The following is a 25,899-nucleotide window of genomic DNA, read 5'->3' as shown; positions in this document are numbered from 1 at the left end:
GTGTGAGAGGGATGAGCCATGTGCATCTCCAAGGCGGGCCTGGCCCTTGCTGGCTCTGTACCCCATGGGGCAGAGCCTCGTTGAGGGCCTCTGAGGTCCCATCTGCCCCGCAAAGCCTCCATACCGCAGGATGAATTACATGGCAGGTTTCAGCCTGAATTTGGAATTTCCTTCTCTTTCCGTATAGGGGTTTTTAATTGGCCTCATGGTTTTATTTGAATATATTTTTAGCAGGCTTCAGAACCCTGTAAATACTTACTTGTGTTTCAACCAAAAAAAAAGTCAAAGAATAAGTCACAAGTTTCTGTATTCTCTCTCTATAAATACCCACTTCTCCTTTAATGCTTATGGAAGTCTGCAACACAGATTTATTACTTACCTCCAGGCAAATCTGCTCTGAAATTACAATTCAATAATGGGGGATGGATCCAAAAAACTGTTGGTAAAATATTATATGTGTACTTGGGCATGTAGTTACGGCTGTTAATATCAATTAATTCTGTTCACAGAGGAGGACTTGTTTTAAAACAACTTCATTTTTCTTTGGCACATACGTAATTACACAGCTTAACTAATGGCCATGGAGACGCAATCCACCATCTAAATAACCAGCATTATTCTTCAAAGTATTATTTGTGTTTTTCTAACTTTACTGTCTCAGAATGAAGGGTGATTACCAGATCTGACTAAATGTATACATCAAGGGCCCTTGAATGAAGGGGTGGCCCCTCCCAGGCGCTGGCACCAGTAATTATAGTATCCGACAGTTTTCCGGACATCGCAACAAAAGAATACCACCTTCGCGTGGAAATCCACTGTTCTTGCTACCCCCAACCTGGGTGAGATACTATTTATTTCCACAAAGTGTTCTTCTGCTTCCTGTCCTAACGGATGTGATCACCACCATTCCTTCCCTTTATCTTTGTGTAAATCATGTGCTCCGTCACATGCGCCATCCCGTTTGGGAGACCTCCCCATCAATCAAGTCACTGTCGCTCTACACACCGTGGGGGCCCTGAAAATTCACCATAAAAATTTCATGACAATTCATGGCGATCTCTGGGACGGGACTTCCAGGGAACAGAAATGTGAGCATGAAAAACTTCAAACCCAACCTCTCCCACACACCTATTCCGAGTGGTAACTTCCCACTTAGACCTTTTTAATTTAGTATTTACGGCCCACAGAACACACGTCAGCACAATATATGGTGAATACTTGCCAGCCACCTAGTGGGACAGGCATTCTTCAGGAAGCCACGGGGATTTGCTTCAGTGAGTCCAGGGACAGATAGGCTTGCCGTATTTCAAAAGTAAATCTTACACTTGTATCACATCTTCAAAGCCCAGTTGCCGCACCGTTCACCAAAAGTCGTGAGACAGTAAAAGCTCGTGTTCTGTTCTGCTTCGGTAGTGGGTAAAGGTTGACTACTTACACATGCAGTGGAGGAATCGGAGACGGGTCATAATGGTAACGCCCCTCATGATGTCTTGCATCGATTGGTACAGGAGGGTGGAATGCAGGAAAGAGATGAGAAGGGTCTGAAACAGAAAGAAAATCCAGCATGTATAAAAGGAAGGCTCTGCAACAGGCTCCCAACCCATGACACCACGCCGCCGTACTTCCTTCACAACGTAGGCCAAGCCCACGTTGAAGAACCTGGGGAAGCGGTCTTTCGAGTTCATTCGGAGGTACGGGGGTCCTGGAGAAGTATGACCAAGCACCTAGCACCTGCCCCCAGGACTGCAGCTACAACCCCCAAGGAAAAGCAAGAAAAGGAGAATAACACGTGTCCTGTCCTGAAGGGAAGGCCTGAAGGGAGCCGCAAAACCCGAAGGACCAGATCTGAGGACACAGAGTTCTTTTCAATTGTACCGCCAGGTGAAATTTAGACAAACACGTAATATAAATACTAGTTTCATCTCTCTCCCATCCTTGATGCTTTTTAAAGGAAGGAGTCTTTTCTAAAGCCCCGGCCAGAAAAAAATAAAAAATAAAAAAGTCCCTGCTACAATCCATGGGTCTATATACATGTATGTACACACTTACGTGCATATGTATGGAGCACGCGCACACACACACACGGTTTTAAAATTTATTTTTTGTTATTTTTTATTACTTATTTTACACAGAGAGAGAGAGGCGGAAACACAGGCAGAAGGAGAAGCGGGCTCCATGCAGGGAGCCTGATGCAGGACTCGATTCCAGGACCCTGGGATCACGCACTGAGCCGAAGGCAGACGCTCAACCACTGAGCCACCCAGGGGTCCCACGGTTTTAGAATTTAAATGCACGCTCCCCTCCTCCCTGTCCTGGGTCAGGCCTCCGCTGTCCTGTCACAGGAAAGGGCAGCAGATCTGTAGGTCAGCAGAAGAGATGCGCCAAGGTCTGGCTGGAAGAGGTGAGCGGACCCTATCACACGGACAGGGAGGCTGGGAGCAAAGGAAGGAATGCCGGCCCTGCAGCCCTGACCCTCTCCTTGGACCCAGACCAGCCCCCCTCTGTTCTGGCTCAGGCTGCTGTCAGCGTTTCCGGGGTTCCTGTGGGTCCCATTGACTACAGTAACTGAAGCAGGCTGCCTCTGACAAATCTGTACATAAACTTTTTTTTTTTTTCTAAATAGTGATTCACTGAAAAACCCGAAGAGAATTTTGCCAGATTTTTCTCATCAGAAGCATGGCTGATACTCAAGTTTCCCCCAAGTTCCAAGAAGCAAGGTGATGGAGCGACGCTGTGTCTCCAAGGCCATGAGCCTTGCGCCAAAGCCTCTCTTCAAATATTACCTTCCACACACGCTTGTCCTGGCACCTGCAGGAGAACAGCTATCGCCCCAAAACATTCCCGGGGACTGCTGCACGCATCAACGGTGCCTCAGCAGGGCTTCCAGCATTTTCCCAAAGTCTGAAGGAAATGCATGAATAAATTAAAATCGAAAAAAAAAAATTATGAAACCTTACGACCCTTGTCTGAACTTTGCCCTTGCTGCCTTCCTTTGAGAATCTACCAGTAAGGTTATGAGAAGAAGAAAAAAAATAAGAGTGAAAAACTATGGACGCAGTGTTGGGAGAACCAAGGAGGTGCCCAAAGCTACGCTCCATCAGACGTAGAAGGTTTCTTGGAAAACCGCTGGGACTGAGAGAGGATGTGATGTTTGCCTCACAGGCTTGCTGACTGCATGCAATGTCTACCATAAGGTAAAGGTGGGAGTCAGCGCAGTGGTGCCGTGCTGCTGTCACCGTGCTGTCACCCAGTCGAGGCACACTGGACGCTGAGCAGGTGAGGGATTTCCAACTCCCTGATGGCTTACCACACTATACGCTGTATAAATTCCACGCGAAAAAAATCAATCATATTTTAAGTGCACTGCTTAGGACTTAACTATGAAGGCAGGATGGAGTCACTCTTTTGTCACCAAAGCTCCGCGGCTGGCGTGCTGACGTTGAAAGCATATCCAGCGCTGCTGTCAAACTCGGTGAGCCACGCAGAGCCAAAATGTCCAATTCTGCTTAAACATTTTTTTAGTATTTTATTTATTTATTCAGGAGAGACGCAGAGAGAGGCAGAGACACAGGCAGAGGGAGAAGCAGGCTCCCTGCGGGGAGCCCGATGCGGGACTCAATCTCAGGACCCCGGGATCACGCCTTGAGCCCAAGGCAGGCAGTCAACCACGGAGCCACCCAGGTGTCCCTCACTTAATCATTTCCGATGCAAATTATTCATACTTCTTAAAACAACATACAATGGAGTGGAGCCACCTTTTTCAGTAGTTTGGGAGTCTGACACACATTCAGTAAATATTTCCTGATTTTAAATTTTGAAACAGGCCCACATGTGTCAGGTTTGAGTCCAGGGTGAGGGGGACGGCCGCCGGACTCAGGGGTGGTTCTTTCTCTTCTCCGTTCGGTGGTCGGTGCTCATGCGAACACACGTGCGTGCCTCCAGCAGACTTCAAACCTTCAAACTCAGCTCACATCACCTGCATGACCTTGGAAATCGGAAAAGTAGGGCCACTAACACCGTGTTCTGGTCAAGCATTCATGAAACCTGACCCTCCTCCTGAAGGCTCGTCCCACACATTTTCCAGGGACGTTGTGACAAGTATGTCAGAGTTGGAGGATCTTTTCACTTCTTTCCTCCTTGGCTCTTGGCTGTGGTCTGTGTGATTAAATTCTCTCCACCAGATAAGTGGGTGTCAACCGTATCTGATTTTCTCTATGTGGGTCCAGCGATGAATTACGACAAGGCCCAAAATCCACATTTTTCATATACACAGGGCTCAAAGTGTGTGAATTTATTCCACACTGAGTATCGGCCTCATGCGTCCAGGAAGTTAACACTCCTTATCGCTTGACTTTGGATAATGAGCTTGAGCTGATTACGGGCATACAGGCGAAGACCAACCTGTTGATCCTATAAAATCAAGAGTACACCCGAGCTGCATAAAAATTTCCTCCCCAAGGAAACCGATAGGGCTGTCATGGATATTTAAAAGGCACTGCCACCTTTTCGTTTTAACCAGAACGTATTTCGACAGGACTTTAATTCCCTCTTGCTCTTTCCCTCTCTCCTTTCAGAATGAAAAGAGAAGATGGCCAGGTGCTGCAAAACGATTTGAGAAGAGCCTGGAAGACACAATCACTGAGGCGTTAGTAGTCCTCTCTCGCTGCTGAGTCCAGGGCTTTGTGAGCGTCGAAGCTCATTCCGATGGACAGTGTGTGTTCCTTTAGGGCCCTAAGGACATTCGCGGATTCTGCGTTCTGGAATTAGGGTAAATAAAGAACAAAAAGTAATGGATCTGATCTGAGCACACATCTGGTCTTGGTTTAATAAGTATTTTACCATTTTGATTTGCTTCCGTCTTGATGTAGTCTAAAACCACTCATCGTGGACTGATGAAGTCTGTGCAAACCACCACTCCCGGGGCATCGGCTACGAGTAGAGATGGCACCTCGCTGCCTTCTGGGACAAATGCAACGGGACACCCCTCTCCCCATTCAAGACATGCTTGAAGATGGCCTACAGGGGTAAACGAAGACTAGAAAGAGTATATGATCCTGTCCTACTGTGTCTGTGGTATTCCAGGACATGGAGCCTCCCTGATCCTGTCCTACCGTGTCTGCATCCCACACGACGTGAAGCCTCCCTGATCCTGTCCTACTGTGTCTGCATCCCATGATGTGGAGCCTTGCTGATCCAGTCCTACCGTGTCTGCATCCCACGACGTGGAGCCTCCCTGATCCTGTCCTACCGTGTCTGTGGCATCCCAGGACATGGAGCCTCCCTGATCCTGTCCTACCGTGTCTGTGGCATCCCAGGACATGGAGCCTCCCTGATCCTGTCCTACCGTGTCTGTGGCATCCCAGGACATGGAGCCTCCCTGATCCTGTCCTACCATGTCTGCATCCCACAACACGGAGCATCACAACATTTTCTCAAAGATTTAAAAAAAAGAAAGAAAGAAAGAAAGGAAAAGGAAGTCCCCCCCGGCGCTGGGTGCTTTCGTGGCCTGTGGCCCGTCGCCTGCACGGCAGGCTGGGCAGCCACGACGCCACCCGGGACACGCCGGCCCGAGAGCAGGTGCGGGTCCCCGCCGCCACCGCGTCGTCCTCCCCGCAGGTCCCGGGGTGCCGTTCGTCCCCGTGGCCCTTGACAAAACCCCGCGTGACGACTTCTCCAAAGTCGGGCGAAAACTGCTGAAGCAGAAGCAAGTGCCAGGAAGCCGGGCTCCTCCTATTTCTCATACAATTTCCTGACTGATGGCCCCGCAAGCCGGCCGCTAAGTGCTGTGTACTCTGCTGTCAGCAAACTAACGGGCCAAACGGGAGACAGGGAGACTAATGCGCGGGAGCCGGGAATCAATCCCGCGAGGGAATTAAAATCCTCCCAGGTGCAGGGGCGGGGAGCCGCGGAGCAGCGGGCGCGGTGGGCTGCGGGGCTTGGGCTGCAAAGATGATTTATTGCGCGCTCGCCGGGGGCCTGACTATCGGGCCAGATGCCCCTTCTACGGAACCGAGATGTGAGGAGCGAGCGTATTATCCGAGGCTTCGGTGGAACAGTCTCTGAACCCCATGCATATGTAATTGGCTCGACACGTGGTTAAGTGGAAACGCACAGTAAAAAATATTTGTGCTGCGTGCAGTTGTCAGTATTCGATTTCACGCTGGCTGTCACCACGCTCCGCGGTAAGGGCCTCGTTAGGAACGGGACGCACTGACTTCCAGGTCCCTTCGCCACAGGCCCGGGTGGCTCCTAAGACCCGTAGCCAGAGAGGCACCTGGACACTTCTCTTCCGTTGCTGCCTGGGCCCACGGAATGGTTTCGGCGTGCTCAGGCTAGGAGAGCTCTTAGATGCCATTCTGGAAAACTGCCTTCTGAAGTTGGAGATTTCCATAGGAACGTTGCAGACTGACAAAGAAAGGTCAAAGTTGGCTCGCCCAGTGCCCTAGAGGAGTACAATTCACAGAGGGGGCTTGAGTGGCCCAAAGCACGCAGGAAACCACACACGCATGCGGCCCACCACTGCCCACGGTCTCCTGGCTTAGCTAAATACTCCAGTCGTCTGCACGCTGACTCTGGAGGTTATTCGAGACCAGAACTAGGGATGATTTTTCCTGTCATTAGGGTAAACCCTGCCCGTAGGAATGTCCAGTCCCCTGAAGTGCACTCAATCGTCTGTCGTCAGCAGAAACAGCACTAAAATCCCATGTGGCCAACGGCCACTGTGCCAGAACCAAAATAATCACCCGGTGACTATCAGATGAGAGGTCTCGAGCCGCTGAAAGGGGGAGAGAGAGAAACCCTTTCCCCTCCAGTGAGGTGCTGAGGAGCCACTGGGGTCCTGTCTCTGCATCGTCCGCCCTGGGCATCTCCAGTCATCACTTCTGTGCCTGTGAGACCTTTGCCGGGGCTCCCTGGCCTGGAGGAGACCTCACCAGTCGGCCTGCCCGGAACACCCAGGCTGGCTCCCTCACACACACATTCCTGCCCACGGGCAGGAGCACAGTCCCACAAGGGAGACCATCTGGCCGCTCTGAGGACACCCCAGTGACGCCCCTCTGACCACGCCTGACCAGGAATGTCCAGAACAAGGCCGTCCGTGGCCCTTCTGGTGTGCTACGAGTGGAAGCAGAAGAGTGGCGCCCCACCCGGACCAGCTGTGGCCTGGCTGCACACCCAGTGGGCTCACCCCACGGAGCGCCCCATGGAGCACGAGGAACCTTCTTTGTGGTCTCACACGCGTGTGGTCTAGAATTGGAAACATCTCCAGTCCCGTTAGCACGTGTAAGGCCCCCTGTACTGTGGTGCAAGTTTTAAAAAACTGCTTCTGATACACTCTAGAAACCTATACATGTCTAGAAACCTATAGATTAAAAAAAAAAAACACGAAAACACAAAAAGATGTATTATTTTGTCACTGTATGCCATGGCGGGGGCCGTTTTTACTTGGAAAGAAAATGCTACGGGAGGCGTCCGCAAACTGCTTCACGTGGGCCAGTTTTTGTAAATAAAGTTTTATTAAAATACAGATGCACTCTTGTGCTCACAAACTGCTCGTGTCTGCTTTCACATGATAATGGCAGGTTAACTAGTTATGACAGAGAACACATGGCCCACAAAGCGTGACACATTTACGGAAAACCGTTCGACGAACCCTGTCCTAGAGTACCACTATCAAGTAATTTTCTGTAATTCTTACCTTTCAGAAAAACAACCCACCAATTTTTTCTTTCCCATCCGGAGTCATTTTTGAGTAAAAGCACTGCATATGCACAGTACCTAGATGCCGATCGGCGTTACTTAAAAATATCGGTATAGTAGAGGTATCTGTACTAATATATTATCCTGAAAAGGGATACCTATCCTGTGATTTTTAGCAAAACCTATCCTAAACACATTCTAAGATAAGCATATTGATGGATGAAATAGACTATAAATTTAGCAAAATAATGGCAATAATCATTTAACACTTGCAAATTTAAGTTTCCTTATAAATTAACTAAAATATACACAAAGCTTCACAGAAAGCTAATTAACAACAAAAACTATGCTATTCCTAAAACCCAATAAATATTATATCTGGCAACTATCCAACATTCCTGAACCCTCTTGTATAAATTTCCATGGGCATTCCCCACTACTCAAATAGCAATCTTTCTATCATTTCTTCTGCGTAGCACAGAGGCGTATTAAATTAATTAACATTTTAGATCTAAGTGCTACCCGGCACTACACTCTGATCACACTCTAATCCATCCACATCATGCTTCTTAACAAACATAATTACGTATTTCCACAAGAAAACGACAGACAGTCCTCTGCCTTTAGCACCTCGAATGTGTCCTGGGTAGTGAACAAACACTTGACCTCTCCTCTTTTTTGGTTCCTTCTAACTTCCTTCATCAGCGAACCTTTCTTTGTACATTTCTCAGCTAAAAGTCTCATCCACTAGCTTCCCAATGGCGGAGACAGACCACATCTATCTACTGGCCAACCCAAAGGAATCCATCCTTCCATCCAGTTTCTGGAATGTCTCTTGCCTATGATCCCATATATGTGCATCCATGACATATTTGTTGTTTCTAGCTTTCCTGCCAGGATAGGAGAGAAAAAAATAAACAGAGGAAAAGGAAGCACGGAGAAATAAGAGAAGGTTCACGGCCATTATACCTAAACCGCCAAATTCTCTGGGGGAAATCACATGACAACATACCAGGAATCACTACCTCTAAAAGGGGCGAATCACTTACTTTGAAATAGACTAATGGTGCATTTCCAGTGACAATAAGCAAGCTTGGAAATTAAAAGATGGGAACTGATAACTAATCACAAAGTCATAGATCAATGACCATTTTTTGGTGCAACATGATTCAAAAGCCAAATGCATAGCTCTAAAAATACGCGGTAGGATTCTTAATGCTGATAAAATGAAAGCAGAGAATGAAATGTTTGCAGGAAAAGTGTTTGGTATCTCAGAGCTAACTACAGAGGCCTTGGAGACACAATGGACTCAGAAGTCGCCTGGTTTAGTGAGTAAGCCAACAGTTCATCCACAAAGGTAAGGTCTAGAAGTTGTATCCTATCCAAAATAAATTTACTCAAAAAACAGCTCCCAAACACAATTTCAGTGTTGCGAAATTAGCAGAAGCAGGTAGTGAAATGTCATGGCAAAAGAATATTATACTTTATATTTTACAAAACTCATCCACATTTCCTCACGGGATGCTCTTGGCAACCCCCAGACTCATTTCCAAAGCTTCAGTATTATTTCCCCGAGTCCTGTTTCTCTCTATTTCCTATTGTCATGACAATCTTGAGAGTCAAGAAGGGCAACTTACACGATCTGCTCAGAAAACGAGGTGACCTACACAAAGCTGCGGGAAACTAAGGCCTTGTGACCCAAGTCCGTGCTCTTTGTATTTCGGGCAGAGCACGCTGGAGGAGGCAGGATTCCAGGCACCGTGAAGCCCCTGCCGGGGGCTCAATCCGAAGCAGGAGGCACGAGGAGCCCGCAGGCACACAAACCCAGACCCACCGGGACGGAGCCCCACAGGGCTGACGCTCGGAGCATCTGGCGGGAGAAGGAGGCCACTCGTCCGAGAGAGCCACTCATCCAAGTCCACTGGAGCAATATTTTGATGGCAATGGAAACCCAGCAGTGACCTCAGGGCGTGCTGGCTGGTCTTTGCAGCCAATGAGAAATAAATGAGGCACGCATTCATTCGGCTCAACGTCAGACCAGAAACTGGTGAACAGTAGATTTTTGAGCCCTGCGTCGGGCTCCATAATCAGCTGGGAGTCTGCTTGGGATTCTCTCTCCCCCTCTGCGCCTCCCACCCACCACATGCATGTGTACCCACTCTTTCTCTTTCTAAAATAAATAAATAAATGCTTAATAAAAAAGAGATTTTTTTTATTCTCCCCTCTTTAAACTCCACTACCCACCCCATTTCTAGTTCTCATCCATCAGTAATGAATGGTCTTTCAAGGTTTACCTCATTAACAGTAATTATCAGTACTAATAGAAACAGTCAAAAGTAGAAGCAAAATTCACTGAATAATACATGTCAGGTACTGTACTAAGTCTTTTTTTCTTAAGAAACATTTTCTTTTTTATAAGATTTTATGTATTTATTCATGAAAGACACAGAGAGAGAGACACACACACACACACAGGCAGAGGGAGAAGCAGGCTCCACGCAGGGAGCCCATTGGGGGACTCAATCCCGGAACCCGGGATCACGACCTGAGTCAAAGCAGATGCTCAACCGCTGAGCCACCCAGGCGTCCCTGTACTAAGTTTTAAACTCATGGTCTCAGGCAGCCCCAGTGGCGCAGTGGTTTAGCGCCGCCCTGCAGCCCAGGGCATGATCCTGGAGCCCCTGGATCGAGTCCCACGTCGGGCTCTCTGCAGGGAGCCTGCTTCTCCCTCTGCCTGTGTCTCTGCCTCTCTCTCCCTCTCTCAATCTGTGTCTATGAATAAATAAATAAAATCTTTAAAAAAAAAAAAAAAGAAAGGTAAACTCATGGTCTCACTTATGTCTCCGTATGACCATCCTTTTAGACAAGAGAGAAGGTGATGGCCCTTAATCAGGCAAAGGCAGGAGAACATGGCACAGCCAGTGTCTTTTTCACCCCAAAGCCAGTGCTCGGACGCTCTACTGATGCTTGTCAGAGTTCACACTTTCTATCACGTCTTATCTAAACCAAATTCTCCAGACTTATCTTCCGGTAACCTAGACTGGCCATGTCGCTCCCTGCTCCCAAAGTCTGCAGTGGCCCTGGATAACCTTCCCAATCCAACTCAACCTCCGATGGGCAGTAAGGCCCCCAACAACAGGGCTGCATCCCCATGCTCCTGTTGTCAAGGGGAAGCCATTCATGGCTTCTGAGGTCCTCTCAGTGGAGAACGAACTCCCTCCTACTCGTCAGCTCCTAGTCTGTCTTCGAGAGTCATGCAAATAACCACCTGCTCGGTCAAGCTTCCCCAGGGACCTGGAGGGAATACTTGCCCCTTCTTCCCTTCTCCATCATTCAGGTTGTGTGGGTCCACCACGGACAACTGTGCAACTCTGTCTGCACCTCCAAGTGCTCCCCCATCTCCTCTCCCACTAGACTCAAAGCTCTCAGAGGGCCCTTGTGTTCCTACTCGAGCGCTCTGGCTCACACCAGTATGGGATTACTCATGACTGAGCTGTGAGCACAGCTGAGGCAGATAAACACCCACAAGGAAGACAGGCACTTATTCTGTTCCGCTGCCATGCCAGGGGACAGTAACGCTCCCTGTCCTGGCACCTGTCAGTCTACTTCCCGTCCTAGGCTACCTGGGGCATGAGGCCCAGAAGAGGTGCACCGATCCTTGCAGGAAGCCAGGAGATGTGGACTACAGGAAAGGGCAAGGGCGTGGGGAATGGCAGCAGTGGACCAGGCCAGTCTCCCACGTGGGCGCTGTAGGACCTCCATCACCTTCCAGGCCTCCAGCACTAGGCACGCTGCCATCTCTTTGGAATCCTCCCTGTGCAGCCTTCCAGGTGCTCCGCACACTGAGAACAGGCACAGGGCCAGCTCCCCGAGAGATGCCTGCACACACGGGGCGTCGCCGTGGTTCTGCTGCCCACCCTCCAGCCCTACGAGGCTGCCTGCCACCTGCCACATGGCCAGTCACTCCACATGGGCATGCGAAGCCACCATCCAAACGCACCCCGCCACCCCCCAGCCTGGGGGGACAATGGTTGGCGATCAGCAGTAACCTCCCCAGGCTGGACCTTTTCCAAGACACCGAATGCCCTTTCCCGCCAAGAAAATGTTGATGCTTCAGTGAATTCAGGATACTTGAGAGGGCTAGCCCCCATATGGAAAAAGCTCTTTGACACAAAAGGTTGGAGGTCAAAAGTTTAAAAGCTCAGGACACAAATGACAGAGGCCCCTTCGCCCACACTCTCCCTCTTTTTGTCAATAACATCAAAGGCCCTGGCCTGTTCTTAATGCTATTATTGTTACGCCTTTGGAATCCATTGAAATTCCAGCACATTTATTGCACACCGGGAGCACTGAAAGGCTCCACTTTCCTGTCCCTTAAACTCTGCATTCTCACTGTCTATGAAGCATCGTGAAGCAGGAACACACAGAGCTTTTAAGAAAAGAGTTTATTTTAAGTGCTTCTTTCACCATGATTGTAAAATAATAAGGCACACGGTGATGGCCTCGCAAGGAGGAGCAAGGAAGTCGGGGGGGGGGGGGGGGGGGGAGGATCCGCTGCTGCTAGTGCAGAAAAAAAAAATCTCCTTCATATTTTTTGGCTCATGAGAATGTAAGAACTAAAATATTCTTCGTTTTTCTTAAACCACTCTTTCCACCACACTCCAGTATTAGACCCTAGGCACGTATTTCACACGTGCGCTCAAAGACATTGGCCACGTAAGCAGATAGCAAATGGCATCACTGGAGGGAAACATCTCTCTGCTTAAGAAGAGGGCTCTAAGGACCAGCTATGGCACCTGCACCCGCAGCATCCCCGTCATTAATGATGGAGATGACCAAAGAGTGGAAACTTTCAATGCCTGAGATTTCCCTAGTCCATTAATAAAGCTGAGCTTATCAAATCAATCGCACGAATATTTTGGACCCAGAAAGGGAAAAAAAAAAAAATCAAAGGAAAAAAATCAAAACCTATTTAAGTTCATCGTAATATCCCACCTGAAGTCTCTTTGCACCCTTGGTGGAACGGTGGCCATCTGGCAGCACCAGCTGCCAGCCCCCTGACGAGCAGGGTCACTGAACTTACCTGACCACCTGCCTTCTTTACGGTCCACGCACTGCCCCCAAGCTGTGGGCCTGACAGAGGGACTGGTCTCTAAGGTCCATCGTGCATACTGCTGCTGCTCATGCAAATTCCTGGGTGTGCAGATAGAAAGCCCAGGAGATGCCCACATGTGGACTCAACAACTCCAAGGGCCATTCCCCAAAATTCACACTGGGATGTCCTCTCTTGTTGGCTACCCTTTCCTTGGCCACCGTCTCATCTGACTTCTTTTTGGGATGCTAACTACATTCCAGACGATCTCTCACTGGATATCTCTTCGAGTACCTGCTCTCATGGTAATGCCCTTGGGTATCTACACTATACTGCAGGCAGAGGCACCTGGCCCCAAGCCCCCCAGACTTCTGGCGTTACACCTCATCGTGCCTATTGAGAACAGAGGCCATTCATGCCCCTCTTCCCCTCCATGATTCCTACAGTCCAGACAAGCTGAGCTACTCAAAAACATCCAAAAGCAATTCCAATTGCCAGCGTTCCTCTTTAGGACTCAGGTAATAATAGGTGGGGTGGGGGGTGGGAGTGGGGGTTGGTCCATAAACCTTCTAGTCTATTCAGCTAGGTACCATCAGGGACACTTCTTTCTGGAGAGGCCAGTGGTCTTGAGACTGCCCTCACTAAGCAGGGGCTTTAGGTTTGCTGCCTACAGCTCCCTGGGGCCCGAGCTTGCCTGCCCACTTCCCCTACTGCCACCAGGACGGCCTATGGCCCACTGGCCTGCATTCTGCAGATCAAACTCTGCAGTGATCCCTGAGACATCCCTTGTCTCAGAAGGTGACCCCCTGGCCAGTTCTCCCCAGGGCTCTCCATCAGGATGTGGCAGCTGCTCACCTCATCCACAAAGGCTCATGCTCTCAATGTGATCGCCACCTGGGTCCTCTATTGCCTCTCCCCAAAGGGACCCTGGTTTCTAGACCAACTGCATGGGACCGAGCCTTCACAAACGATACTTAGTCGGTGTCTAAATGATGCCCATTTGCTCTCTGTGCCCTGAGGACAGGGAACATGATCTACTTCTGGAGTCCATATCTACACCTGGGGACCCTACGGCCCTAGGGACCAGGGCCTCAATACACAGACATATATTACTTCTGGGTAATGGTGGACACACCCTTCCAAAGATGTCTGTATCCTGCACTTTTCTCAATGAGTTTCCACTTGTCAGAGAGTAGAGTCTAGACACATTTCTAGACAGGGAGGCTGTGTCTCACACCTTGCTGTTTGTAAGTGTTAATAAAGACCCAAAGAATGATAATTTGAGAATCTCAATGTATTTAGAACAAAGCATGGGTTCAGTATGTGGATTCCATGAAACAGACCAAATTGATGATAACCTACTGCTCAGTCATCTTGGAGCCAGTGTGTATTTACACAATATTTAATACCCTTTCCGTAGAAAAGCCATCCTTCCCACTCAGGTTCCCCTTGTTCAGAATCAGAAGACCAAACATTTAGCACACTGAATCACGAATGCATGTGGCAGCCTGTATAGGACGAGTTCTGCTACGTACAACCTTCCCACAGTACCTGGCTTCTCTCCACCTGTCCACACCGCTGAAAACGCTTCCCATTTTAAAACGAATCTTAGAGATTTACATAGAAACAAATGACAATAATGACTATAATCATAATATAGATTTTTTTTTGGACCCATAAAATAAGACCAAGTAAGACCCAGCCCAGTTGAGTCCATGACAGAGGAGAGGAAAAAAAAAAAAAAACAAGACAGCCACAGAAACATTCAAATAATAAATAGCTATCGCTCACTGAGCACTTACTACGTGCTAAGGATTATGCTCAACACTGTTCACGTATTTCTAAAATTACATCACATGGCTGAGTGAGGTAGGTGTTTGCTCACCATGTTTCACAAAAGGAGAAAACAGGGAGAGAAGGCAGGAAGTTAAGGGCATTCGGGCCTCAGGTGCAGATCCCCCTGACTGTAGAGCCAGAGAGGGAGAGCTGCATGCGTGATCCAGGCCCCCACCCGAAGGCCCTCTCCTGCTTCCATGACCTGCCACTGCCATCTTGAAATTCTTTTTTTTTTAAAGATTTTATTTATTTATTAAATAAGGGAGAGACAGAGGCAGAGGGAGAGGCAGAGGGAGAAGCAGGCTGCCTGCTGAGCAAGGAGCCCGACGCGGGACTCGATCCCGGGACTCTGGGATCATGACCTGAGCCAAAGGCATGTAGATACTTAACCAACTGAGCCACCCAAGCGCCCCGCCATGCTGAAATTCCTAACACATTTCTGAGCAAGGGCCCATCATTTTCCTTTCCCAGTAGGCGCCCCACACCACTTAGCTCCTCCTGAGGGCAGCTATTCCTCCCCTCCCCGGCATCCTGCTGCTTCACCCCTTAACAGAGGCTGAAGCAGTTCAAGGCCTCCTCCTCCACCCACCCAGGGATCCCCCGGAGCCCAGCCTCGCACCCCGACCTCCCACCCCTACCCGGGGAGCCAGAGGCTGGGACAGGGTGGGCCTTCCTGCAGGGGTTGGGGGGGGCAGTTCAGCCCCGCACCCCGTGGTCGGGTCTCCCCAGCACACCTGAGCCGCTTCTCCCAGGCCCCGGGGCCCCCGCTGGGCAGGCAGCAAGGTCCTGAGCACGTGGGCCCGCCGGGGAGGATGCGGGCCAGGCCCCCACGCCACACTCTTTCTGGAGCCTTCCCTGCGGCTACCGATGTCGACCCCCCCACCCGCCAGCCATCCCGAGGGCTAATTGGCTGGTTTTAATCAAGACTGAATGAAGCCCAAGTCCCGCTCCACAGAAATAAATCACAATTACTAAACCGCGAGACTCGGTGGGCTCCCCCCTCCCCTGTGGCCGGGGAGGAATTCCCAGGCCCGGGGCCTGCACAAAGGCCCAGGCCGGCAGCATCCGCCGGCTCCGTTTATCATTTCAACAGTTGCCTAACGAGTCCTCGGAGGGGGCGGCCACAGGGCTTCCCTCCCGCACCAAGCAGATAGCACGAGGACGGCTTATTTGAATGTCCCCGACGTTTACTTTAGTCCCGGTTAAATACCTTCCACTGCAGAGTCAAACAAACAGTGCACTTCATTAGAAAGGCAAACAATTTAGCGAGAGAATGCCAGCACTTGAGGGGGGCCAAGCCGCCGGGAAGGGGCCTGGCTCGGGAGCAGCGCGTGCAAGTCCCTTCAAAAGCCCTTTCACAAATACTTCACACATTCACTGGTAATTAACAGATAACCCCAAAGAGATTATGTGCCCCGAGGCTGAGGGCCCTGGAGGATTAGCCCCAGGGCTGCTCCCCGCACGCAGGGCCCCCAGGGCACACCTCTTTCCTGGAAGTTCAAAACCCCAGAAGGAGCAAGCTCCCCCCCCTACCCCCCACCCCCAGTCCCCGTAGCTTAAAATACAGAAGCAACATCCCATTGAAACAATATTCGTTTTCCGCAACGGCTGCGTAGACGTGCCTGGGAAAAGCACAGGAGCCGGAGCAACAAGTGGACAGAGGGGCTGGGGACAGGGACCAGGAAGCTGCGGTGCCCGTGGTGGGTGGTGGGGCCGGAGCCAATGGTCTCCTGGCAAAGGAGGGGACATGCGGGAAACCCTGCGGGGTGATCGGGGTGGATGGGGGTGGGTGGGGGTGGATTGTGGTGATCAGAGTGGATGGGATGGATTGGGGTGATAGTGATGGATGGGGGTGGCTTGGGATGATCTGGGTGGATGGGGGTGGATTGGGGTGATCGGAGTGGATGGGATGGATTGGGGTGATAGTGGTGGATGGGGGTGGCTTGGGATGATCTGGGTGGATGGGGGTGGATTGTGGTGATCCGAGTGGATGGGATGGATTGGGGTGATAGTGGTGGATGGGGGTGGCTTGGGGTGGATCAGGGTGATCAGGGTGGATGGGGTGGATTGGGGTGATTGGGGTGGATGGGAGTGGATTGGGGTGGATCAGGGTGATCGGGGTTGACCAGGAGCAGATCAGAGCTGGTTCCTCTGCGGCAGCTGTGAGAGACTCCAGAGCGGGGCGGCCCAGACAGCAGGCCAGCCCCCCGACGGCCCCAGCCAGATGCTGTGCGTCCTGGCCTCAGAGCCCCAGGCCTGTCACCAGCTTCCCCCACGCCCCGTACCCCAGGGGCTCTCGTCACACCTCCCCATGCAGAGCCAGAGCACAGGAGGCCATCTGGGGAGCATAGCTGTAAAAAAAAGAACTCCCCTCCCTTTTTTAAGAACACACATATACCTACCACTGCTGCTCCATGTACACACACACACACACACACACACACACATACACACATCACAACCGGAAACTGGAACATCAAACAAAAATAGTCTGGGCGGTACAGGCGTCATCCTATTACACTTGAATTTGGGGTTTCACCCATGTTGTGGTTGTGCCGGACAGGGTCAGATTAAGCAATTCTAGTACTCATGGCTTTTAAGAAGTTGGTAAACCTCAAATGCCAACTGCAATAAATCATACAAGTCTCTATTAAAACTATAAATCACTCATGAAATTTAATACTGTCATGAAGAGTAATTAAGTGCTAATGTAATAAATCTACAAGAGAAAAAAAACACACAATAATGCAGAATGTTAAGAGTAAGAGAATGCTCATGTATTAGAGCTTACGACAAATCTTTGTGCCCCCTACATAAAGCCTGCCTGTTTCCCTATCCCAAGCCAGTGGTCCTCCAGGAGGTAAAATGTGTGTGTGTGTGTGTGTGTGTGTGTGTGTGTATCACTCAAGGGCCACATTCTCAAATAAACTCAGGACTAAGAGCCAAGGACACGATGCCCTTCTTCGCTGCCTCAAAACACCACCAGAACTTTTCTCCTGTTAAGGAAAACAAAAAGGAACGAAGAAGAAAAGCAGAAGATAAGGACAGACTGTCCCAGAGGCATCTTGGGTTTGAAAATAAGTTTTAGGAGAAGTCACATTTTGTTGTTGTTTTATTTCTTTTTTTTCAGCAATTTTATTTATTTGACAGAGAGAGAGAGCAGAAGCAGGGGGAGGAGCAGAGAGAGAGGGAGAAGCGGATGTCACGCTGAGCAGGGAGCCCAATGTGGGGCTCGATCACCGAGTCCGGGACCATCACCTGAGCCCAAGGCCAGGGGGCTCCATCCCAGGACCCCGGGACCATCATCTGAGCCCAAGGCCAGGCAGCTCCATCCCAGGACCCCGGGACCACGGCCTAAGCCCAAGGCCGGCGGCTCCATTCTAGGACCCCGGGACCACGGCCTGAGCCCCAGGCAGAGCTCCACCGACTGAGCCACCCAGGCGCCGAGGGAGTCCGCTTTCCCGTGTCACCACCCCACCCATACCTGCCTTCACAGTTCTATTCGGGGTTAACCCTCCTGTCACCAAGCCTCCGCGAGGGCCCAGCTCAGAGTCGCAGGGAGAAGAGGGCGCTCAGGCAAGTGCGGGGGGAGAAGGAGGGTGAGGGAAGAGGGTCTGAGAAGCCTGTTCCCCCTGCAGAAGGGGGAGCCTGGTTAGAGGGGAGGGGCACTAGGAACGGAGAGCAGGGACCTCAGTGTGCCTCCTTAGTGTGCTTCTGCCCCCCCCCGAAAACCCAGCTACGGGGCGTCCCCTCCCCTCCCCTTCAGTAGGACAGGGGAGCAGGGGGCCGGCCTTTCTAGCCAGTTCCGGGGTGCTGCTGGGGCTGCGGGCAGGGGACCCACTTTGAGAACCACTGCTCTGGAGCCATGCCTGGAAGGACACGAGGCCTGGAAGGACATGAGGCCGGGCCCACAGCCTGGGAGGACTGCATGGGAGACAGGAGGGAGCAGATCTCCGGGGAGTACTGGCTTGGTGGGGGGGCGGGGGTGCAGCCGGAGGAACCAGGAGGGCTGCCAGGCCCAGGGGGGCGCAGGGCAGGGGTGGGGGCAGCGGGACTGCAGGGCCTCGGGAGACAGGAGGAGGGGACCTGACTGCTAAGGGGTCACCCTGGCACCGGGCTGCAGTGGGACACAGAAGGCCGGCAGGGAAGGGCCCCGTTGGGGGGGGGTAGAAGACAGGGCACCCGGGCTCCAGGCGGAGGCCAGGATGCGGTAGACTCACTTCTGGCCCGGAGACCAGGGGTGCGGCCACGGGCCCAGTTGTGCCATCAGCCATCAGAGGCCGCGGGAGTGGCAGGGAAGCATGTGAGTGACAGGAGGGGAGGCCGGGTCCGGGTGAGCAGAGGAAGGGGGCAACGCAGGGCTGGAGCCAGAGCCAGGAGAGGGGGTGCTTCAGGCTAAATGCACAGAGGCCAGGGCTGCCTGGGGGCAAGGGGGGCGCGAGGTGATGGGGGCGGGCGGAGAGGACCACCACCCTCCTCCGCACCCCCAGGAGCCTGGCCCCTGAGATAGGAGAGGGGGTGCCTAGGAAGACCCAGGGAGGAGCTCCGTGTGGGTGTTTTAACTGCGGTCACAGGAGAGGCAGGTGACCACAGGGTAGGCGGGGGGTGGAGGGCACCAGTCCGGGGTGCAGGAAGCAGGTTAGCCCTACACCTTCCCCTTCCCCGGGAGGGAGAGCGAGGGGGTGCTCTCAAGTGTTGGGTGAGGGACCTGATCTGTCCCCACTCGCGGGAGAAATGTCAGACCTGGTGGCATTGCTGAGTCAGAGGAGGCTCTTTTTTTTTCAGATTGAGGCCCTAGTTGTTGTTGGGGTAGGGTGCAGGCCATTGCTTTCAGGTTTTCTGGCCCAAAGGATCCCTCCAGAATGGTGCCATTCCTCACTTCCTTCCCACTGGCACATGGAATTGCGGACACCAGCCCGGAGCGCGCGGCCCCTGGGTCCCTCGGATCCTGAGCCACACTGCGCTCCTGCTGCACCCCTGAGACGCTCTGGGCCTGGAGAGAAAGGAGGAGGAGGAGATTCCGGGGGCCCAGGTCAGAGCAGGGGGAGCCAGCAGAATGAGACAGGAAATCCACCCTCAAACCAGCCTCCACCCAGGACACCAGGTGCCCGGGGAAGACAGTTGCCCCAAGGCTGGATGCAAGCCCAGAGCCCCCAGCTCGGGCTCCCCGGGGGCAGCCGGGGGAGGGGGGGGCCTGGGGGCGGCTGCAGGGGCCTCGGGCGACTCTCACCGAGTGGCAGCAGCTGCAGCTGCTCTGAGCCCGTGCAAGGGCCGCTTAGGACAAGCTGTGGTCACTCGCACCCCTTTCATGGACCTAGGACCGTGGACACTCTGCGGGTGATGGGAGCGGTCAGGAGAGGGGCGGGAAGGGAGGCGGGGGGGCAGAACGAGTTAACAGGCAACAGCTTTTGCAGGCTAAAGCGTTTCAGAAACAGAGAAGTCGCAGGCACTCCCTGCTGCTTTTATTGCTTTCGCTCAACAGCTGGAGAAAATGTTTGATCAAAATATTTGTATTATTGTGTTTAAGTGAAATGACATATGACAGCTCATTATCCCAAACTCCGAATTCCCACAGCATCTGTCACAGCCACCCTACTAGAGACACTCACTCCCCCCGAAGATGGAGAGGATGGGGGAGAGGACGGGAGACATAAAGCAGCAGGCATCAGACCCCAGACATTCCCAGCCCACGGGCCCAGGCTCCCCGTAAACAGGATGGGCGACGCTGGAGGGCGAGGCAGGTGGTGCAGGAGCTGGGCCCCCGGAGGCCCCCCTCCCTGGGCACCAGCAGCCCTGCTTCCTCTCCACGGCCTCCGGATGGGGACGACACCAGGGGCTTCGGTGTCTAAGGAAAGGGCCAGCGGGGATCCCCCGTCGTAGACATCGTCTGGAAGACTATTTGGCAAGCTCTATTTATTGATCAGAATTTTCACAAAATCTTGTCTCCCGAGCCTTCTGGCTCCAGGCAGGTTTGAGAGAAGAAAATATAACTTTTTAGAAATTACCATGCCATCTTCTCCATCCTGAAGTGAGGAACTACATGACGGCACAGAACTCGCCTGCATAAGCCTCTTCACCCCCCCTCCCCATGACAACCGCTGAGTAAAGAAAGGGTCTCAGCTCTGCTCCTGCCAGGTCCTGCCAGGCCACCCTGGGAACAGGTGTCTGATAGGTTCTGCGCCGGACACGCAAGCGAAGGAAGACCACTGGTGAGGGCTTACCCTGCGTCTACCCCATTTCTGAGAAGTGGATTCACCTTATTCAATTCCCACAACTATCCCAAGAAGCGCGCTGGTATTAGTCTCTCTTCCCAGGTAAGGAGCTTCATGCTCAGAGAGGCGAAGCCACAGGCCCCTCGGCCCAGCATGCATGTGGAAGAGGACGTGTGGGAGCGAGGATCTGAACCCAGAACTTCCAGGCTCTAAAGCATCTCCCGTCTTCACTGCAGCCTGGTGCCATCCAGAGAGATGAAGGCTGCTGAGGGCCCACCAGAAGGCTGGAGTGAGCACAGATACACCTGCGTGTCCCTTCTTCAGCACACACTGAACCGATCCAAACGCTTAGGCAGAGAAGTTCACGTCCCCTTGTCCCTCTGCCCCTGTGCTGTACCCTGAAGAGAGGGCTGTACCAATGGAAAGAGCAGCGCCAGGCATCAGCCCCATTCAGCCACTTACCAGGTAAGACCTCTGGAGATCCTGAGATTTCTAAGTCCCAGCTTCCCTACCTGCGGAATCAGGGAGTGATCCCTTACCTGGTGCGTGCTGTACCGATGCCACGTGAAGCAAAGAGCCCCGAGGACGGCCGCCAGCATAACCCTGTACAGATTACCCATTCCTCGGAACACCCACCTTCCCAAGTATAAACCTGCTGTGCCCGCCCACAGGTCATTTCAGGAGCCCTAACCAACATGAGATAATGTATATGAAAGTGCTAGGTCCATTGTCACCCTGTCATTTGGAACTATCACAATGCCTTGTTCTTAACAGCACGTTTTACTCAAAAGTTAACATGGCCCTAATTCCCGCCACATGGGTCCAATTGCTCAGCTACCCCAGGAGAAACCAAAATTAACATCCTGCGGGGCTCCAGGAAGGATGAATTGCAAATGTCACAGTCCAGTTCCTACTGCGCTGTCACATGTTCTGAGGCTAGGCCACGTCAGCCTGGGTGAACACAAGGGGTGGCGTCCCTGGGTACTCCTGGAGCGCTAATCGTAGGGCAGCTATGAAAATGAGGCACTGCCCCCAGGGACTAAAGCCCCCGCCCCACCCAGAGAGGACGGTGGTGTCAGGAGCACCATCTGGAGAGTCCAGGAAAGCTCTACCCCACAAGAGCCAGCCTTCACCAACTTCCAAAAGGCCCACACAGCGCCTCCCTGGGACATGCCATGTTTAGAGAAACTGGTTGCTGTGTCAATAGCAACTTTGTGGGGCACCTGGGTGGCTCAGTCTGTTAAGTGTCCACCTCCTGCGTTTAGCTCGGGTCGTGAGATCGAGCCTGACTATAGGCTTTGCGCTCAGTGTGGAGTCTGCTTCTCCCTCTCACACCCACTCGTGTTCTTTGTCTCTCTAAAAAAAAAAAAAAATCTTTAAAAAATTTTTAAAAATAGTAACTTCGTATTTAATAAGCTTAGTGCCAAAAATTAGGGGTAGGAAATACAAAAGCAAACTCAGACTTTACTCTCACCACGATGGTAACTTGGAGTGATTATTTCTTTTGAATTCAATGCCACCTCTCATATTATGACAGAGAATCGACCAACCAATCAATGACTCAATCAATCAATACATAAAATAGAGCCCACTGAATAGTCGATAGTAACAATGTTCTTTTTTACTAGGTTTCTTGTCCTCCGTAACGTCACATTTTTCTACATTTAATATATAGTATTTTATTTTATTTTTATTTTTTAATTTATTTATTCATGAGAGACACAGAGAGGCAGAGACACACAGGCAGAGGGAGGAGAAGCAGGCTCCATGCAAGGTGCCCGATGTGGGACTTGATCCCGGGAATCCACATATAGTATTTTAAAAGTTAAAACAAAAAACAAAACACTTCCAGAACAGAACCTGATATTCTAGAAGCTTCTGTGGAAAGCATGGCATGCCAGGGTACTTTGCACCAGCAGCATGATTCCACTGTAGCGCTCATCCGCTTTCCCCTTGGTAACGGGTATCAACACGTCTTTGTAATGAACTTGTCCTTCGATCATGTGTAAAGGTCTGTGTCATCCTCACATGCTATTCCACTGAGCCTGAACATAGGCAGCTTTCTAAAAGCAAGTGGGGAGTCAGCATGCCGAGTCAATCAAAACCGGGGCCCCCGCCCCCCCAACGGGTCTCCTTATGGAGCTAAGAGCCATGCCTTGGGGGTGTCCAGGACAGCCAAAGCACTGATGGAAGACCCTCGATGGCTGTGGCTACCCGGCGGCATGTGTCCAGCCCCTATGCTTTGGGGAAAAAAAAGGTAATAATAAGTCACTTGGTGTCGTGGATTTGACTGTGTGCCCCAAAGATACGTTGAAGAGCTAATCCACTGAACACATGAATATGCTATTAGGCAGAAACAGGGTAATCAGGTTAGATGAGGTCATCGGGGCAGGGCCTAAATCAGCAGGACTCGGGTCCTCCTCAGAAGAGGAGATGAGGACACAGGACAAGGGCCACGGAGAGACAGGAGTGATGCTGCCCCTGCCAAGAAACGAGGGGTCCCGGAAGCTGGAAGAGGCACGGAAGGCTCCTCCCTGGAGGTGTCAGAGGGTGCCGGGCCCTTGATCGTGGGCTTCAAGCCTCCAGAACTGTGAGAATAAAGGTCTGTATTTTAAGCCGCCCTGTTTGCGGCTGTGTGTGATGGCAGCCCTTGGGAATGCCGCAGTGTTGAGGAGAAGTCCGCGTTCCGCGCTCTTCTAGGGCAGGAACAGTGATGGGTATTTACAGGCAGCAGCATATAAAAATCCTCAGCAAATCTGAGCAGAGAAAAGCACGTGCAGTAGGCCTCTGTCAGATTTTTGGCTGTGAAGCCCCCATTCCTTCTTCCCAAACAACTGATTTCCTTTGGGAAATTACTCCTCTCCCGTCTTAGGCTCTGGAGGAGGGTAAAGTGAAAGGGCCGCGAGCCTCACCCTCAGGATGGGCAGGGCTCCTGGCTCGGACAGCTGAGGTCTCTTCTGGGAACCCGAGTCTCGGGCACAGGGACAAGGGGAAGGAGAAGTGGCCGCAGTCCATCGCCCACAGGAGACTATCCCTCCTTCAGGCCCGGCCCACCAGTCCTGGCCACTAAAGCCACCTGCTTCTCTAGACCGTTGGACCGTTTCAAGCTTCTGATGTCACCCCACCAATTCCTGCTGGTGCAAGAACTGGAATCTGTTCTTGCTGCTTGTAATCAAATGACCCTGGCTGCCGCGAGAAGAAAACCACACGGCCCAGCCGGTCAGCAGCGCCAGCGGCTGGGGCAAGTCGCTTCAGGGGCTCCCCGGGAAAGTCAGGACACCACCACTTACCCGGCTGAAGGCAGGCTCTGGGTCAGGTAACCCCAAATCCTCTGCCTCTGCCTATGACTAGGTTGCCTGTGATTTTCTAAATGTTACTGCTGAGGAGGTGAATTCTCGCAGGTCTGGAGAGGGGAATGTGAACTGCAGGTCGAGGCTTGTCCTGCTCCGGCTTGCCCAAAAGTTGAGCGGTCTTTCGAAGGCTTAGTCCTCCAAGCTACCTAAAGACACACGCACAGGGTGCTGTCGCGGTGACCAGCCACACCTTAGGAAGGATGCCTAGCTGAGGCGGATCGCCGCACACACCAGATTCAAAAATCAAAGGCCTTCAAGCTCCATCCTGCACATCTGACCTGCCTTAATTATACGCCACCGCATACCCAATCACTTAACATTTTCCAGCTTAAAACACCAAACACCTGTCACGTCACAATTTGTATGGGTAAGGAATGTGGGAGCAGCTGAGCTGGCTGGTTCAGGCTCGGGCTCTCTCGTGAGGTTGTGGTCGAGCCATCCACGAGGGCAGTGGTCACCCCGAGGCCTGACCGGGGACGTTGTGCTTCCCAGCTCGCTTGCGGAGCTGCCGGCAAGCACAGTTCCTGCCTCTGCCCTGGTCTTTCCGTAGGCTGCCTACGTGACCTCACGACAGATGGGGCAGCTGTGTCCGCCAACGAGTGATCCAAGAACGTGCAGGAGAGCCACCCACGAAGGAGGCCATCGTCCCTCAACAGCCTAATTTCAGCAGTGACCTCCCCTGACTCCTGCCTCCTCTATTTGCCAGAATGGTCATTAAGTCCAGCCCCCGACTTACGGAAGAGCAATCAGACCCACCTCTTGAAGGACGACAGTCAGAGCCGTGTGGACATACCCGTACAACTACACGGGGCCATAAATAGCTGAATTTCTTTTCTAATCTCCAGTTTATCCAGTGAAATGATTCAAAGATCAAATGTGCCCTATTAAAAAGGAAGCAGGGCTAGGGGCCAAACGTTGTGGCTTTGATCCAAGTTCCGACAGTTGCTCCCTGTGACCCAAGATAATTGGCAAAACCCTCTTGGCTCCTTTTTTCAGCTGTTACACTTTGGCCAAGCACCGCGCTAAGTGCTCTAGCCGCACTACCTCATCGGATCCTTCTCACGCTCCCACAAAGTGGATACGCGAATCTTCACTTTTCAGCACCACACGTGGAGCCACGAGGAACTCAGATAACTTGCCCAAAGTTACCCAGGATCCAGGATGGGACCCCACATCTGCCTCTTTAGAGGTAAAATGACACGTGAAAAGATTCAGAAAAAAAAAAAAAGTAGAAATAAAAGCATGCCATCTGAGAAGGCATTACCCTTGGCCATCAACGGCAGCAAAACTGATAAAAGAAAAGATAATAACGATGACGACAGACGGGTTTGCTCTGGGACGGTGTGTTAGGTGAGCAGTCACTACCTGTTTTCTTTCTTGTTGTTCACTGTGACGCCAGCTATGCCATGAATACGATTGTGCTCATTACTCCCACTGGAGGAAGACAAAGGTGTCAGGTAGTAAAATGCTGCCACCTGACAGGCCACTAGTTAAAATTCTATCATCTAAATCAAAGGTCAGGGATCCCTGGGTGGTGCAGTGGTTTAGCGCCTGCCTTTGGCCCAGGGAGCGATCCTGGAGACCCAGGATGGAATCCCACATCGGGCTCCCGGTGCATGGAGCCTGCTTCTCCCTCTGCCTGTGTCTCTGTGCCACCCCCCCCCCCCTCTCTCTCTGTGTGACTATCACAAATAAATAAAAATTAAAA

The 25,899-nt window shown here is 51.8% G+C and overlaps 1 protein-coding gene across 4 annotated transcripts in view; it reads right to left on the bottom strand.

Moving 5' to 3' along the window:
* Positions 1 to 25,899, bottom strand: part of GLI3 (GLI family zinc finger 3) — a 269,322-nt gene that overhangs the window by 112,686 nt on the left and 130,737 nt on the right. For all 4 annotated transcript variants that reach the window (XM_041722637.1, XM_041722638.1, XM_041722639.1 and 1 more), the window contains one exon: positions 1,436 to 1,541. In XM_041722637.1, coding sequence (XP_041578571.1) covers positions 1,436 to 1,541 — 106 coding nt within the window. The remainder of the gene's footprint in view (positions 1 to 1,435; positions 1,542 to 25,899) is intronic.

The sequence above is a fragment of the Vulpes lagopus genome, chromosome 11, assembly GCF_018345385.1.
Source record: "Vulpes lagopus strain Blue_001 chromosome 11, ASM1834538v1, whole genome shotgun sequence".
In the NCBI taxonomy this organism is placed as follows: domain Eukaryota; kingdom Metazoa; phylum Chordata; class Mammalia; order Carnivora; family Canidae; genus Vulpes; species Vulpes lagopus.
The sequence above is the reverse complement of the archived record's forward strand: the minus strand, read 5'-3'. Positions and strand labels throughout refer to the sequence as shown.